At 41.8% G+C, this 18603-nt stretch overlaps 1 protein-coding gene across 1 annotated transcript in view; it reads left to right on the top strand.

Moving 5' to 3' along the window:
• PRTG (protogenin) overlaps nt 1–18603 on the top strand; it is an 84718-nt gene that overhangs the window by 699 nt on the left and 65416 nt on the right. Inside the window, exon 2 of the mRNA XM_035336167.1 lies at nt 698–1000. Coding sequence (XP_035192058.1) covers nt 698–1000 — 303 coding nt within the window. The remainder of the gene's footprint in view (nt 1–697; nt 1001–18603) is intronic.

Raw genomic sequence — 18603 nt, 5'->3', positions numbered from 1 at the left:
GGGGCTGGCGGCCGCCCCGCCGGCAGGGGGCGGGAGCGGGCCGCTGGGCGCCGGTACGCGGCCCCCGAGCAGCGCTGAGCGGCCGCGGGGCGCCGTTAGCTGCCCGCGCGCCCCCGGGGGCTGGGCGCGCTGAGCGAGGGGCGCCGTGAGGGGGCGGGACGGGAGGAGGGGGTGTAGAGGGTAGGCTCCGCTCGCCGGGGTGAGGGGTTTCGGTAATGATTTCTTGTAAAATTAGCCTTTTACGACGCCCCGGCTCCTTTGACGGGCTCGTAAAATTAGCGAGCAGCTCGGGCGCCCGGCGGGTGCTGGCGAAGCTCCGCCGGCGGACAGAAGTTGGCACCTGCGTCGGGGGGCGGCCGGAGCCCCGCCGCCTGTGGGGGCACGGCGGTGACCCCCGGGCACTGCTGCGCCCAGCACCCCGGCCGCTGAGCCGGGGTTGTGCTGGAGGCACCCGCTCCCCCGCTCAGCCCGCACTGGGATGCGTTTGAAAGCCACGAGGCTGAGCAGCCTGGAGCCTGACGCCTTTACTCGGCTTGAAGTCAGTAGTACAGCTTTCCCCGAGCGCTCCGGGGTGCAGCCGGCAGGAGGTCTTGGAGCCTTTAATAACAATAACGGGTTTAGCTCGTGCTGTGCGGGATTGCTCACAAGTGCTCCTGGTAGTCTGTACTTACAGTCAAAATCTTCTTCTCTCCCTTAGGAGTGTGGTGCTTTAGTGAACTGTTCTTTGTGAAGGAGCCTCAAGATGTTACTGTCTCCAGGAAGGATCCGGTGGTTTTAGACTGCCAGGCCCGTGGTGAAGCTCCTATAACTATTACGTGGCTGAAAAACGGAGGCAAAGTATCTGAAAATGAAAGGATCTACACTTTATCCAATGGCTCTTTATACATCAGTGAGGTGGAAGGAAGGAAAGGAGAGCTGTCAGATGAAGGATTTTACCAGTGCTTAGCTCTGAACAAGCACGGAGCCATTCTCAGTCAAAAAAGTCACCTTACTCTAGCAAGTAAGTTCCAGCTCTTGTTTGTTAACTGCTCCCAAGTTTGTGGCAACAGCTCCTACAGCACAAAACAACCTATTGTTCTGATGTTTGTGCGCACGAAAAGACAAATTACAAAAGCAAATAGCGAGACAATTCTGCAGAACACTTGTTTCTTTCCAAATGTGTAAATATTATGAGCAAAACTTGTCATGCCTCCGTTCAAGTCTGTGGTGTGGCCAGAGTGGCAGAGCCACCTGTGAGCCCTCCTGGAGCCTTACGAGGTTCGCTCATCGGAGCAAGCAGGGACGCAGAGCCATGTGGTATGGTGGTTGCAGGTGACGCAGAGCCATGCTGCTACCAGCGTTCTGAGTCTTGTTTCTCAAGTCCTGATCTCAAAACTTCACAAGGCTTATCTCCAAATCTATGTTTTTTTTTTTTCTTGTTCACGTGTTGTGATGAGTAGTGTTGGGGATATCTTGGGGCAGAGCAGAATAATAACAGAGATGGCTGTCTTTGGGAGAGGAGAGAGGAAAGGTTTTCAGAGCCATCATGAAGATTAAATCATAGACTCATCTAGGTTGGAAAAGATCTCTAAGATCATCTGGTTCAACCTCTAGCCTAGTACTGCCAAGCCCACCATTAAACCACGTCCCTAGATTAGCAAGTTCTTGCTGTTCTGATCTCTATGTTCTGCCAGGCGGATGGGTGCTGTCCCTTTTGGAACTGCTTCAGGGTTCTGGAACCTGCTATAAGGACCTGTTACCAGGTGCCCCTGCTTCAGGGTTCTGGAGCCTGCCATAAGGACCTGTTACACGGTGCCACTGGGGGAGTCACACTTGTAGGGCACTCCAGGCCCTGCTGCCGCCTGAGTGGTGAGGGGAGTTGTTGCATCTAAGTGCCTTTATAGCTTTAACGGTCCGACCCCGAGCGTGTGCTGCCTGTGGTTTTCTTAGCATCTTTAAACGCATTGAGCAAGAGATGCTGGGAGCTGAATGCCATGCCTTCTTCCAGGACAGTGCAGAGTTTTGCCAGTAGGCTAGAGTCATTTCAAAGGAAGTATAACACAGAGAGTACACAGTTTGTGCAGTCCTCTCATGTTCCCTCTCTAATAGGACTTAACTGATGAACTTAATCTAATAGGAAAAGGCTCCCTTTGACCTCTTCAACCCTGTTCTTCTTGGCAAGTTGCAGTAAACTGTGGCACTGATACCTCTGTGGAAACTGGGCTTTGGCTGTGAATTGCAAGTTTTATCAAATTCAATCTGAAATTAGTTAATACAGTTAGTACATTAACTGGCATTAAAAAAGTCTGAATGTTAATACTTTTTTTTTTTTTTTTTTTTTTTTTTTTCCCCCTGTGTGCTTCTGAACTGAATATAAAAACTGTCCATAAGGTGTCACAGGAAGGTGTGAAATACCTTGTGCAGTGAGCTGGAGCTTCGGGCAGTTGAAGACCAGCCTGGAAGCAGGTGGCTCCAAGAAAGTTACGAGTTTTCACATGCTGCAAGGGGCTGTGAACTCTCAATTTCTGAAAACTGGCTATTTATTACTTTGTATCATGGCATCTTACTCACTTTAAGGATTAGAGACTTGGTAGTTCTTGGCTACTTTTGACTAAATGATGAAAAATGAAGTATTAATATTGTTGACATTTACATTCACAACGCTGGGTTTCAGAGTGTCAGCACCGTTAATAAACAGATTGAAGGAAGCCTTTCTTAAGTGGATAGGAATCTTGTTTTTTATAAATATAAAGCATAGCAGTAGATGAGGGATGCTGTGTGTAGGACTGAGGAAAAATTAGGGCGATACTAAATATGAGACATTGCAGGATGAGCTCTGCGTTCTCCGTATGAGAGAACTTCTGGAATGATACGGAGCACTGCAGCAGTGGAGCGTAGTAATACATTTATATGACCTTATTTTTTCCCTTCAGACAGGATTGAACTTCCATAAACATTTGTTTCTCACATACACATCATTTCACCAGAAGGATGGTTTTGCTTTGGTTTGTTTTTAAATAATGAAATTTTACCACCAGGGAAGATACCCAAGCAAATAGATTGTGTGTTGTGAAGTGATACTCTTGTTTTGCAGCCTTTTTTTTTTTTTCTTTTTCTTCCCGTAAGACTATGACAAAAGGTTTATTTTTCTTCTTTGAATGCTTAAAAAGGTTTCTTATGGCTGTTGGAGAAAACTAGAAGAGATAGCGGATCTGTAATGGTCACAGTAGGTGATGTTGACGTAGAGGTTAAGTGGTTAACTAGTGACCAAACGTGAAATTATCCCATGCAGCAGTTTATTCCTTCTTGTCATATTCCAATCTGCTGAGTTTCAGAATGTCATACCTTTACTGTAAAGCTACAAAAAAGGCAATAAGTGGTGTCCTTACCACTTGTATCACTGACGTCCAGAAAACACATGCAAAATTACTTTTCTATCTCATTTTACAGTGGCTCTATTGGCTGTCATGACTTGCAGAGGTTTAAAGGAAATGAAATTTGAAGTCGTGGGTTGTTTGATGGTTTTTTTAGGCTTCTAAGTTTTGTTTAGAATCAGTTGTGGTTGCTGCAAAAGCAAATTACCTTGTGGTCAGGCTACAGAAGGAACTATACATATTAAACAGGTGGAGAATAGGCATTAAATGGGCATTCTTTCTTGGGAGGAAAAAAGCAAATGCTCTCTGAGGTCTCTGGTAGCAGCAGGGTGCAAGGATGTTCTTTTACTCTGCCTGATCAGAGATTTTGCTGGTAAGCTTATCTTTTGCTTCAGAATTGTAATGTTTAGTGTTGCATTTGGAAACCAAAAACTTTAATCTGTCCAAGAGTTTAAGATTTGAACACACAAGGAGATCAGGTCTTGGTTTCTAAAGTTAGGAACTGGAAGCTGAAGGTTGCACTCTTGGCAAGAATTCCATTATTCATGTGCAAATTAAGAATTCACAGGGTTAAAAGGTTAGAAACTGGCCAGGATGAGGTTTACCCTTGTGATAAAGAGCAGATGACCCTCATTCATTGGCCAAAGCTTTCATGTAGCTCCTCTGCAAAGTTAGTGATTGCCATGAATTGTTCTTGAGGAATGCAGAAATTCAAATGTGAGCAGGCCTTTCCTTAAGTGTCACTATGGAGCCTTATCTCCCGAGCACATCAGAGTAGGTCTGCAGGGACAGGGTTCCTCCCCAGAGGCCCCAAGGCTTTGCTTTCCTGTTGTTCATCCATGCACAAAAGAATTTGACTAATTTAGGGCTTTTTTTTTTTTTTTTTGTAAGATCCCCCCACTTTTTTAAAGGAAGCTGTGGAGCTGAGGTATTGCTTAGGTACAGATAAATATTCGTATCGGTACATGCTTACAGTTGCGTCCAAAGCTGGCTAGTTGATGTAGGGGGGAGAGAGGGAGGGTCCTGTGCTGGTCTTTGTGAGGCACCATGTGGGGGTAAAACGCTAACAGTGAAGAGTAAACGACTGACTCAGAATTCCCCTTATTGCTGCCACTGCTACTAGGAGAGATCTCTAAACAGAATATAAAAGTCACGTAGAACGTGGTGGAAGTCCAAGCACTTTTGGTACAATTTGAATCGGCTAAAAATAAATAAAGTGAGAGTTTTGTGTTTCTGCAATTTAAATTGTGAATAAAAGTTTCACCACAGTGGACTAAGATTCTGTCCATAAATACAGCTAGACTTGCGGTAAGGTAATGTTAAAAAATGGAGAAAGGGCAATCCTGTTCTGAAGTTAGTAACGCAGGCTTCGAGTAGTGATTGGATAGGATGCTCGTTTATTTCCTTTTCACAAAAAGTGGAAATTGAGGTGCCTAAATGGATGGAAGGGGTATGTACAGCTGGGAGGAGCATCCCTAGAAAACCCTTTCTCCTCTGGTAACTTGACTGAATGTCTTATGTGCGAATTACAAGAAACATTAAGCCCATTCTTCATGAACAGGTTTCTGCATTACGCCAGAATGAAAGGTTATTCCAGCAGAGGGTTTCTTGGAACATGCTCCTTGAGGAAGCTGTTCGCTTGCTGCGTTACAGTTTGTGAACTGCTGGGCCCAGTCCGTGTGGCAGAGTACTTTGTGGAGAGTTTGTGCTTTTGCTTACCTGCTGCGGCAGTGATGTGACTTCTGGTCCCACTGCAATGTCAGTAACTGGTCATGTTTGTGTTTTTATATCCTACATCTTTTGCTCTGCTTTAAAATATTTGATTACTTAAGAGTGCATCCAGCTGTGCATTATCCCCTCCTGTGGCAATCACGCTTTCTTAGCCGTAAATGCTTGTTCCAGCTGCTTGTTCCCACTTCTGCATTGTGCCCTTCTTCCTGTGGGCACAGCTACACGTGTGGCTAACTGAACAGGGAACGGATCAGGGTTAAAATAATAGAATTAAAACAAAAGGTGTTTTTTAACCCAAATGAGTTCCCTGATGTGTGTTGTTATGGAGCCCATTGCACTCACTGATTGTACTGGTGTAACTGAGAGGAGTGACGTGAAGGCGAAAGTCTTGGTGGAGGAATGCCACCAAAGCTTAGATTGCCACAGAAATAAATGTTCTTCAAGCGTGGCCTCTTGGAATGCGTACGTATGCAGAAATGTTGCCCTCCTGCTATTACTTTTTAAAAAACGAATTTTAGTGTCTTGCCTGAAATGAGGAGGTCGGTAGCTGTGGTCTAACGCTATCGTTTTCATTCAGTGTGGAATCTGTCATCTCAGGTATCCTCCAAATGTTTATAGATCTCGAAGATACGTTGGATTTTGTTAAATAGTGATGGAGAGAGAAACAAATTCTGAGATGGGGGTGGGGAGCAGAAGGGCAGAAGTGTTTTCTGACTGAGATGGAATGAAGTGGCAAATGGCTGTTGTAGACAATAGTCTTGTATTAAAAGAGATAGCAAGGTCTTCATGCGGTGGCACTAGTGTGGTTGCAGACAATTTGAGGAAGCTCTTGTTTTAGGTTTTTACAAGTGCTGCCTTATTGCTTTTGCTTTGATTAGTTGATTTGAGTGCCCTGGGAAGAGAACTGCTTCCTAAGCTGAGTGAACGTGGCTGATCTGTAGGGTATTTCCATTCCAGTATTTAAGGCAGGAGGAAGACGTTTCATGTCTCAGCTGGGAATGCTAGTTGATAACAGTGAAGAAGAGCTGTAATATTTTCGTACTTTAATTGAAATACACTGAAAAAAAAAAAAAAAAGAAGAGAGAAATTTATCCTTCTTAACTCTTTATCTTTAGAATTTTCTTCAAGAGCTCCCCCAGTCATTTTTTGACCTGGGCTTCTGCAACATATTTACAGAAGAAATTGTCAAGACATCACAAGTTGTTACCTTTTTCCTTTTCTTTCTTTTTCTTTTGCACTAGGGCATTCCCTGTTCTTCCAGCAGTGACTGGTCTGCCCTTGTAACAGGTCTTCCACAGGCTAAGGAGGGGGCTTTTACATCCTTTCCAGGACAACAAGTATATGAAACTCTACGTAGCGCATATGAACAGTGTTTGTTTCCGTTACCATGTCAGTAGAGAAGAGAGCTTTTCACAGGTTTCCTCAATGTCTCAGTTTCACATTTGTCAAGCACAATGCCAAACTGAGGCATTTTATGTGCTTGCTGTTCCTCCAAACCAGTGAGGCCAAAGCTATCATGGTTTTTACAGTTTTTTAACACCTGATCTTTATAATGTATAAAGTTTATACCAGCTTCTTTTGTCCGTCTGACTGGCAGTGGGTTATGGAGCTACCCTCACCTATGCGGGAAGTATCAAAGGGAAACATGGTACCATGCTACAAGTTGTTCAGAGCCGTGACTAGAGGTGTTCTTACCTGATGGAAATTCTCCATGTGAAGCATGTACTAAACTGCTGAGATTCTTTTCTCCTTGCAGAGCAGTGCACTGCAGCAAAGGATGCTGTTCTGTTCTTGCAGTGTGGTGCTTCCCCCCACCCCTGCCTTTCTTCTCCCTCCCTCTCTCTGCATTTCTTGGTGTAGAAATTGTTGAAAGGGCATTCAGTAAGGCCCCCTTTTGTCAGCCAGCTCTGATTATCCTAAAGAAAAGGATCTCACTCTGAGCAGTTGTTTGCCTAGAGACTTGTTGTCACGTCTTCACAATTTAACAGCTGTGGCTATTGATGGTGTGCAGGACAACTTAAGACATGACAAAAGAGAATCTTGGAGGAAGAATTTATAAGTTACTGAGCATTTTCCTACAGATTTGTCCATCAATTGACAATTTTGTTTCCTTTTTGGATATTTGCTCAACATTTTGCATTTTTCCACATCTCATATCCAAAATTCTGGACATAATCTTGTGTTTAGTTTTTTTTTTTTCCTTTTTTTGTCCCATCATTAGGCCCAGCTGTTAAATTGGGATTGATTACTTCCAGTCTTTATAACTAGTAATCACCACCTAAGTGAAAAAGTAATCAACAACGTCAAACCTCCCCATTTTGTTGAGCAAGTGTGCGTTGTATGGTCAACATTAGTTACCAGGGTCAACCCCTACGTTGCTTTTAAGCAGCAGCATTTTAAGCATCTACATTTTTAAGTTGATTGTCTCGCCAATTGAGTTAGAGGAGAAAAAATCAAACTAGATGGCCAATGCTGGGCGCTAAGAAATCCTGTGGGCAGCGTTCCAAGACCTGCATCTATATTGAAAACATTTTTTGTTTGTATGGATAAAATTGCTACTGGATGGAGATAAGCATCAGACATAGGAAGGGGATGAGTATGAAACCAACAGAGTGCGGAGGATTTAACTGTGACTTAAGTGATGAAGTTATAACCTTCTCTTCTGTGTTGTTTTTTTCGGTATGGAAAGATTTGGAGGGAGATGGCCTTCCTTATATTTCAGAGGAAAATGTAAATAAGTAGTACTAGACAGATTTTCTTTACTGCCTTTTTTTTTTTTTTTTAATCTTGACGCTTCTTAAATCTCAACAGTAATTTGTTTTGTTGGTGGTGGTTTTGTTTAATGGAATAGGATTTTATCTTTGAGGGATGCAAAGTTTTGTTCTGTTTTTAACAGTGTGAACATTCGTGAAGGCAAAAAAAGCAAACCTAAGTGGCATCTGGATAATACAATTATCATCCGAAGGCCCTGCTTCTCAATTGCCTGTCTCTGTTGGGCTTCTGGAAGGAGATTTCTGACACATCAGTGCATCTGTAACACAGGGGAATAGCATCTAGATATCTGTCCCCCCTACTCCCAGGTGCATGTAGGTCTGATGTATGCTTGTGAAGTTCACTTAGATTCTTCTCCTTATCAACCCCCCCAAAATGACAACGTACAATCTTTGTGTTTTAGAGGGTAGAAATTTCAGGGTGTCTGAGTCTTCCTGTGCCACTGTTATACTAACAGCTCTTAACATTCCTGCTATGGTCAGGGGATTGCCCGAGTTTGGCTGATAGGAAAAATCAGTACATTTTTCAGTCGTTGTTGAGGAAGTTAGGTTCACTTCTAGCTTGGACACTTCACTGTAGCAACTGTGATAGCATTTAGGGAGGACCTTCTTGCTTACTACGTGTCAGAGCAGTAGAATGCAACATGAGAAATGAAATACTGAAAACAAACATGTTACAAAAGATAGAAGGATGCTGACAAGTTTTATATCTAAAGCTGTTGCTAGAATTTCATCATTACTTTGAGGCAAAAGTTGCAAAGTAGCAGGATACTACTTCACCATCTCTGGAAGGGCTGCTAGGAATGAGTGCCTTAAGTGCTAGGGAGGGAGGAAGTTGGCAAGGAGCAGAGTTTAGTCTTCTGTAGCCTTGGTTCTTGGGTTTACACTTGTATAAACCAGTTTCTTCTGACTAATGTAACAATATACATATATTCCCGTAAGTTATTCAAAAATGATCTTAAGTTGTTTCTGCACATGGACAATGCTTTGAGGAAAGAAAGACTTCTGGAATATGAAACAAATGGAATGAGTGATGCACTGATAGAGATGTTCTAGCAAAATTGAAAATGGACAAGAATGTTCATTATAGAAATAGAAAATGAGTAGGAACCTCATTGAGTGGAGCTTCCTGCAGTTGTGGGCATGGAGGCTGATGATGCACATGCATGTGATGTGCTCGGTCCCAGCCCCGCTCCTTTTGGAAACCTGTCCTTGACTATCTAAAAACTAATGAGCGTATACGGGAAACAACCAGCTCATGTAATTTGACCTTGTATAACATAAATGAAGGAGTTGCTTCTATACACAATGAAAAAGAGAACAAACAAACAAAAACCCCACACGCAAAGCCAAACCAACCAAACAGGACACTGGAAAACTGAAAATCCAAACAGCAGGTGGTAGAGATGAAGGTATTATTTTATGAAAAAAAGTGCAAAAAATGATTACTAATCTGCAAATGTGGAAACCCTGGGTTTACATACCTCCAGAGACACTAAGGTATGGCCATTTTTAAGGGATATTGCTGCAGAGGAAAATACAGGTGAGCCATCTGCTGAGCCAAGTCAGTAGTAAAAAACAGAACCAAAAAAACTCAGCAGTCAGTTCCATAGAAAGCATAGAAAGTAATGATCATCACGTTTCCTCTAAAGACCTTACAGTTCCACTTTAACCTCTATATTATCATTTTTTCAGTAGTAGAATATTACTGAGCAAATTATGTCTCTAGCCTTTGGCAAGCGGTGACTACCATTAGAGCCCCTGGGAAATTCTCCTGGACAGCAAGAAATAAGATTTCCATTGTTTGTGAATTATGAATACAATCCGTTGTGAAAGGCACAAATCTAAGCGGAGAAGAGGGTCTTGATATGCCTTCTCATCTGTAAAATCTTCAGAAGAAAACTTTCTACCTGCAGTCAATACAATGGGCCTGGTGGTAGGATGGGTTTTGCCTCAAAACACTGCTGTTCATCAAATCTGTATTCAGACAGGGAATGTCTTTGCCAAGCCTGTGCTTAAGTTGCCTAGTCCACTAGTCTTTGAACATGCTAAAATTGTGATTTTGAATTTGAAAATAGCAATGCTTTCCTCTATGCTAGAAGTATGTGTAATGGAAATTGCTGTAGTTCCATTCTGAAGTTATTTGAATACGAGAGTCAGTTTTGAAAGGAATTATCACCAAATTGACCAGTGGTACGGGGCTCACAAAAGTTATTACAGGCATTAAACATGTCTTCTGGTGTTCTTTTAATACATAGCTAGGGGGCAGTTAAACTAAGTCTTTGCAGCTTGTGATTTGTATCTTGGATCCACTGATGCCTGCATGTTAGAAACTAGAGGAGATTTTGTGAACAGCAGCAACTCTTTAACTTCAGATTGATTTTTTTTTTCTTTAAGCATCTTTAGATATGATTTGTGTTCATATTGATTGATTACATTGTCTGTTCTCATTTCATTAGGTCAGAATTTCTTTTGTGCAAAACCCACCGGTCTTTATGGTACCATAAATTAATAGAATTACAGAAGAAAAAACGCTGGATTCTTAATTGATCGGTGTAATTTTACCACATGTGCAGCAGTTAATCTGTAGATATCCCGATAGATACCTATGGCTTACTTCTGAGGTCTTACATTACATCAAAGATCTTTCTGAATTTTCTGGGTGAGGGTTTTGGGTTATTTATACAGGTATATGTATAACTCCCATTTGAGCCATGTCAGGTTAAAGAGAAAAAAACCACAAGAGTATAGGATTGGAAAAAGGATCTGTTCTTCTGTATCTCCGCAACCTTTGCAGAATTAACTTCTGACGTGAAGTAGCGATGATCAGTCGCCTTTTCTTACACCAACATCACTAAGGCCATCTGTCAGCCTGTTACAGACTGGCTTGTCAGGTTTTCTTAAGCTGTATTGTGATGCACTTGCTTCTGTACACCTTAACGTAACTTGGACAGGAGAAGTATCAAATATGAAATCTTTTCATTTGTTTGTTGATTGTCTAATACTCAGATTTTTCTCTGCATTTGTGTCCTCTCCAGATTTCCCACCCTTTTCTAATTCTCATGTCTCATAGGCAGTATTTGCCACATGTATTTTTTTTTAATTATATATATGCTATGTTTTTGCTTTGGACTTGCAAAACTGCTTCTGCTAATCCCCTCCTCCTGATTCCTGTCTGGTGACGGGAAGGAGGTACTGTTTTCCAGTGGAGCTTATTTTCACAGCTGTGGCAGAGGAGGGAAGTGTCATAAGATACTTTAAGGTCAATTTTGACCCCAAATTTAGATGAGGTAAAAATGATTGGACAGAAGCGTGATACCTTGTCTCAAGTGGTCTGGCTGTCATTTCAAAATCAGATAATAATTATAATTAAGAAAATGCTGTTTTGATAGCCTTTACAATAGACAATAAGAAGGGCTCAGCGTTACCTGGTATTGGTTTTTGTTCCATGTTTTGCTACAACTGGAATTATCAAATAAGGCATCATGTTTTCCAAGAAACTTTAAAATGAAACTCAAGGTCTTTGAACATGCAGAAGAGTCTTAAATACGTTCTTGCTTTCTCTTGCTAATACAATCTTGAACATATTAATAATTGTTTGGGTAATTTATCAGTAGATTAACTAGTGTAAATTGTTAAATTACCATGTCACTGTCTACACCGAGATTCTAGTAAACCTCTAATAACTCTAACATGTGCCTCAGGCAGAGCTGTGCATTATGTATGCTCTTTGTAACGAGAATTCATTGACTTTATGAAGCCATTGACAGACATTTATCATTTTGTTCATTAAACTTGTCCGTGACATCCGGCAAATTGATGTTAACTGGAAATATTCTCCAGGAGTTCTGGCACGACTCTGTCATTTTGCCTGAGGAGAGAGAAACTTTGTATGTGGTGTGTCCCAAATTACAAGGGTGAAACTTCCTTCCCCTTCACCGTCCCCCAAAAGCGTAAATGAGCATATGACAATCTTTTTTTTTTTTTTTTTTCCTGTCTTCCTTTTAGTGCTCCTTTATGCAAACAGCCCTGTGGCTCACGGTTTGCAAGCAGATTTATCATTGATCTTCTGTAGAGGTTGAAACTGGATCCTGCTTTTATTACTTCAGCCAGTCCGTGCCATGAGGGCAGCTCAGTGGCACACGCACAGTGGCTCATGCAACCAGGACATGTAAGTCTGTAGCCTGGTGCATCACTCTATATATTCTCAAAATTCATGTTATGTTTATTTAAGAAGTGGAGATGGTATAAGGATTTTTTGTTCTGTTTGTCATTTTTGAAACATATTTTTTGTTGTTCCTTCCAGTTGATAAACTTTTTTTCTCTTTCTTTTAAGGCTGTGAACCTTATTTCTAGCAATAATTATGTTTTCTAGCATTTGGGATTCTTGGCTATGCTAAATACTAGGAGAGGTAAGCATTGATACAGTGTGCAGTGCATGGAATTTTTGGTAATGTTGTTTGGAGTTTGACATTCCCAGCACACAGCATTTAGTACTTGTTTTTAATGGTCATCATCTTCCCATGATATTGCTTGTTGCTGGTTCACATAAAACATATGGTAGATGACCAAATGTTTTGTTGAAAAGCTTCATAATATATGTTGTAGGGCGGTGATTCATTTGGTCTTTTGAAATTACAGTGTTTGGAATGATATCTCATTCATTCTGCTCTTGAGCACCTGGTGTGAAAAATCTGTGCTTCTAACACCTGCCTGTGTTTGGTTCCTGTGGATAGCTATCTCCAGCCCTGGCAGAGGTTGCTAATAGGATATCTGCCCGCCTGCTAGTGTTCCTGTTGTGCTACCTGAATCCAGTTGTATCAGGGATCTTTCAGAGCAGGAATGAATGTGCTAACAATTTGTGGCATATCAGACTAAAATGTTTATTAATGGGTTAAAGACAAGGTTCGGATTGTAAAACCTTCCAAAAATTGAACGTCCCAAAATCTGTTAGGCAAAATGTTCATCTTTTGAGAGAAAGAGTAGAGCGGTTGGCTCTTTAAAATATGTGTCCCACTACATAATAGTTCACTGGATTAAATGAATTTATTGATTTCTGCTTCTTTACTGACACACATTTATGAGCAGTTTCTTTGGCACCATAGCCACATGTCAAAGGTCATAACTTTCCTTCACTGTGGAAGAATAAAAGCTTTCAGATGGTGAATCCCTGAAATCCACACAGTGCTTTATATGTTCACCCATAGCACCCGCATAGAATGATTGTGATTTCATGACTTTATGTAAAATAAATAATAAAAATATGCACACTAAAAAACCCCATCCTTATGTATCACAAATTAACCGCAGGAAACTATTTCTCTGCACAAAAGGCAAGATATATAATTTGCTAATAGGTATCATTATAAGATACATGCTAGTATACTAGGTCATAGGTTATATTGAGAATAGTTCATTTTAAGAATATGATAAGCATTTCTCATGAAGAATTCCATTGCCCTTTGGTTTAGAAACAGTGCTTCTTTACTTTTAGAGCTGAGACAAAGACATTACACTTTCTGCACCAGAGGTGATGCTGGAGCTAGATCCTACTGAGAGAATGAAACGCATTCAAAACCTATGTTCTGTGTTAAGAAAAGCATCTGTAATGTTGACGTTTACTTCAATGCCCTTCATTAGTGGTAGCCTGTGGGATTTTTGGTGTGTACTGGATATGACATTCCACTGACAACATAATTATGAAGCTACTAAAAAAGAAACTGCAATGGAATATAAAGAAGTTTAATCCGTCCAAAAGAGAAAAATCAATCATGTTTTAAGCATAAGGTGGCTGATACTAGTTCTGAAGTTATGGAAATGTAGGGATTAGGATGCAGTAAATGCCACGTCTCTTGTTCAGTCTGTGGTGCTCATCTGATTGGTACCATGGCAGAAAAAACACCTTTTTTTTGGGCAAGATACGTTATCGAACTAATGTAGTTAGCTGTGATGATTTGAACTGGTGTCCTCTGGGATCCAACAAGTACTAGACCTGGCTTGGATGTAAGCAAGCAGGAGTAGCTGGGATTTGGGACTATCTGGGAAGGGTTGTCTTAACTTTTTTTGGAGCTATCAACTGGTAGAATAGCTCAGGAAACATCTGAGTAAGTCTGAGCTGCAGACTGTTTCTTGTAACTTCGTTCTGATTTAGAGTCATCAAAACGTCTGTGCTAGGGAAGGTGGAAGATTGGAAATGTCAACAGGGGTTGGCCCTGTAACTTTTTTTTCCCCCTTTGGCTTTAGTCCCAATAGCAGGACGATTTCTGAAGGAAGAGTTATGTCAGTGGGAAAAGCATCATTTTCTGTGAAGACAAAAATATCCTTCCCATCAAGTATTCCAAGACAGAGAATTGGCTGCCAAGCTTTATTTTTACATAGTACAGATGAAACCTGTTGTTGCTTTTCAGTCAGGAATCTTGCTAAAAATACCAGCAGTCCCCTTTCCTGGTCTGTTGATTTGTGCAAATGATGGTCTTATTCTCAGCAGACTGGTGGCACTGTCTGCAGTTAAACTTACCACACAGTAATATCACAGTAATATTGCAGTAATAATAGTAGTAATAATATGTAGTGATATTGCAGGACTGTGGTTACTAAGTTTCTGACCTGTTAACCTTTTGAATAGAAATTTGTCATGTCAATTCAATATCCATCTCTTTGTTATTAAATATCTATGTCTTTTTAATAATTATTACTACTATTTCTTCCTACAGTAGACTTCTGCAGGATTCCTTATCCCATTCACTGGCAAATCTAAAGTAAAACTGCTTTTTCTGTTTTTGTTTTGTTTTGTTTTTTCTTGCTAGGAAAGCATGGGAAGGTTTACGTAGGGAGCAGAGGCATGGGCTGCGTTGGGGAAGTGGTCTGGGAGTAGCTTTTTCAGTTGCTATTAGGATGTTTCCAGTAAATCCTGAGTTTGCACGCAGTCAGCACGGCCTTACTCACCTAGAGACACAGAGGGTTGTGCTGAGCACATTGTTTGGGAAGGCCCAGCTGGGCCTGCCTTCGAGGCGGTCGCAGGCAGCTGTGGACTTGCCTTTTTCTCCTGCTCTGAGTTACTGAGGAGCTGAAGTGTGATCTAACACTGCCTGGAGAAACCAGCTGGCATCGAAAGCTGAAGTCAGTGAAAACAATGGTCTAATTACCTGGGGAGGAAGTTTGGGAGAGCAAGTGGGTGAGGCGGAGGTGTGAGTGGCCTCATGTGTCCAGAGGTCAGGAAGGGGAAGAGAAACGCGATGGTGGGAAGTGACCGGAGCTGGGGAAAAGCCTGCGGAGGGAGGCCTGGGGCTGGCTCCGTGTGGAGGTCACCATGGGTATGGGAGAGCTTGAGGGGCTACCAAAGACTGGCTCCAGAGAAATGGCAGAAAGGAGTGTGCCCGTTGGAGCAACTTGCAGGGAGGACTCAGGAGTCCCGGACTTCTCGCAGGCACTTCAGGAAGGCAAAGAATAACCTCACGGTTAGGGGAGCTCTGAAGGATTGAAACTGCATCACTGCTTCAGTCAGGAGCTTCTGTGTTATGTGATGCAACCATGTTGCCCCTACCGTTCACAGCAATCCTGTCATTATGTGCTGCTTTTTTCCTCTGTGCTTGATGTGAGGCTCTGAGTTTTGGCCTCTTGGAGCTGTGGTTGCAGCACATGGGGTGCTGTGAAGGATCACCGTCGTATCCTGGACTCCTAAAGTTAGTGAATGTTTTGGGCCACCATCTGACTGTTTGTACCCAACAGTAAAAGTAAAATAATAATAGAACCTCATCTTGAGGTGTTGTGAAAGTAAACGCATTTCCATTTGTGAAGAACTGTAGTTCAGAGCCCTGCAGAAAAGGCCATAGGGAAGTTAATAACGCTGTCCTCACGGCAGGGCTTAGTAGAGTGCCATAAATAAGGAATGAGGCCACACACTGCACAGAGAAGGGAAAACAAAATATTGAATAGTTGCTCATTACACAAGCACTATTCATTTGGTGTCATGAATAGTGGGGGAAGTGTGATTGTGCGAAGTTGGACTGTTGGCTAAAGCACATGTATAAACAGAGCAAACGGACTTACATGAGCAACTTCTTCAGTTTCCTAACTTCTGAGCACTTGGGTTTGCAAATTTTCATCATGTATACACACATATAAGAGGCAGATAAACTGAATGCTACATTGGTTGGAAAGCTCAGTGGTTAGTTTAATTTATCTAATGTGTGTGTAATGCAACAACAAATGAAATAAATATACTTGGAAATACAAGAGTTTTACGTAGGCAGGGTGTCAGGAAAAGCCTCGTGATGGCAGAGCACCTGCCTCCCGCTACAGTTCTGAGACAAGTAAGTTTATCAGAACTGTCTGATCCAACCAAAACATGGACTGGTGTGTGTGTATTTAACAGTAGCTTCAATTTTATTTTAAAATATGTTGGTGAACAGTGGGTTGTTATTGGCCTGCTTTACTGATCGGTGAAGATCTGGTAGAAGTCTGTAGCAAGACTTGTAAACCTGCTGGTAGTATTGTTTATCACAAAGTAAGCTGACTAAGGAAGCCATTATAACACAGAACTAACAAACCCCACGTTTGATTTATACTTTTGACTACGGTTTAAGCTTGTATGTAGACAGGACTTGTATGAGCACTGAGGTGTATAATTCTCTAGTGTTTGTCAGGGCAACTTTTATTCTCTCTGTGATCTGATTCTGAGGGGAAATAGTGTTTTTTTGTGTGTTTGCTTTGCTTGGTTGGTTGGTTTTCCTCCCCTGGTATATGGGAGACGAGCTTTTTTTGTGGTGAGTGGTTTTCAGGTTGGTGCCAGAGGACTGAACTGCAGCACTGTGAAGAAATTAGCACCTGTGGGTTGCACCTCCTCCTCTATCTCGTCTGTGTTACTTTTTAATTTTTTTCTCCCTCAAATATTTATGTGATGCTCCAGCTTATAGCCTAGAGCACCATGTACTTGCTAGGCTGTAGATCTTATCTGGAGCCACTGGGTGCCTTTCTGAAAACGTAGCTCACAGTGTTCATGACTTTCAAGACTAGAGAAGAGCCCACGCTTTTATTCCCCCCCCCCCTCTTCCCAACACATTTATGCAAAGAATCTCAAAAGCAGTGAAGTAATCAGCACCTTGTGCTTTTGGTGCACCTGGATCCTGTTGGGAATCTGGCTCTTTGTGTGCCTCACCTTCTTTCTCTAAGGATGTTTTTCACAGGCATGTTCAGTAGCTGGAATTATGAGGAAATGTTAAGTGTTGTTTTTGCTTACTTTAATTGTTCCTTACCCTATTATTTAGTTGTTGCCGTGTTTGCCATTTTCTTGCTTTTGCCTAGATAATAGTTGCCTGGCCTTTCACAGACTTGTGAAGAGGAAAGATGGTGACCACCTGAAACAATAATATCTGCGGCAGAATAGCCTGAGAACTTTAAATAACCAAAGGGGACCGTTTCCAAGGCAGCTAAGTGACCTTTGGATCCCAGAAGCGGGCTATTCATAGAGGCAAAGCCTTTGTCCTGCTTTGACCAGTGGTCAGTGAACTCTGGCAGGCCCCTCGGCTCACCATCTTGGCCCTAGACTAGCAGCTGGTGATTGATTCATTTAACTGTCCAGATTCACATTCTTCTGTCAAGGACTTGTCAAGGAAAAGAAAAAGGTTCTGTGGAGGGCTATTCATTTTGCTAAAAGGAAAGGGATGCATTATATGATTGAGTGGATTACTTTTGGGTCAGAAGAGTTCCTGTTTCGCTCCGTTTTAATTCGGCCTTCAATCAAAGAGAGATTTAGTTTATCAGCACAGTGTGATGCTCATGAAGAGGGACAGATCATTTCAATTCCATCAGTGTGATAGGGCTTTTTTTCCTCTTCCTTCCTGTGGTTTGTTCCTTCCTACTCAGATTTTTTGCCAACAAGTAAATGGATTTTTGTGATCAGCTGATGTAACGGAGTTGAGAACATTAATTGTTATCAGCCTTGCAGCTAGCTTTAATGTGTAAAATATATGACTATTGTGTTTCTAACCCTTCTAATACCTCTCATAGAGATGGTGTTAAGCAATCCAGAAAAGACTAAAGCAAGTAAAAGAAGATTAGTGAGTCACCTCTGTTTTAGATACAGAGAAAAATGAGAAGAGGACAACTTGTACAGGATCCAAATAATAGATTACTTACCTACAGACACCTCAGGCAGCTGTAAGGATAGTAGAAGATAGTATCTTCTATTTACTTCACATTTGCACCTAAAGAACAAGTTTGTTGTACAAACCCAGTGTTCTCCAAATGGACAAGAGTGCTACCTCTCCATTTGTCTGATGCTGTTTTTAGAATCCCCTTTGTTAAACAGAGGAAGGTGTTTCGTGCTTTATGAAATTTGAATCATGTTTTCAGTTCTGTAGTTAATGCATCCAGAAACTAACTTTTGATTTGCACTCTGAAAATGTTTTGCGAGGCCCTTCTGTCCATCTTCCCTTCAGCTGGGCCAGGTTTCCTTAGTGTTAAGTTTTTTCTTTTCCTGCTGATCCTCTACATAACGTACTGAGGAAAGAGTGTTGTTGCTTAGCTCCTTCCACTGGAAATAACAGGCATTTAAGAGCAGATCCCGCCAGTTAACCTTCTGCATCTGTTTGAATGAGCACGATGAGCTGCAGCAGATGAAATATGACCTTCAAGTTTCTTTCCCCACTCGTATAAACTATGTATTGTTTTGATTTGGCTTATTGAACGCATTATGAGGGATTTCTGATTGGCTTCAGGCCAAGGTGTTAAACTTCTGCTGATGGAAG

Source organism: Oxyura jamaicensis, chromosome 10 (assembly GCF_011077185.1).
Source record: "Oxyura jamaicensis isolate SHBP4307 breed ruddy duck chromosome 10, BPBGC_Ojam_1.0, whole genome shotgun sequence".
Classification (NCBI taxonomy): domain Eukaryota; kingdom Metazoa; phylum Chordata; class Aves; order Anseriformes; family Anatidae; genus Oxyura; species Oxyura jamaicensis.
The sequence above is the reverse complement of the archived record's forward strand: the minus strand, read 5'-3'. Positions and strand labels throughout refer to the sequence as shown.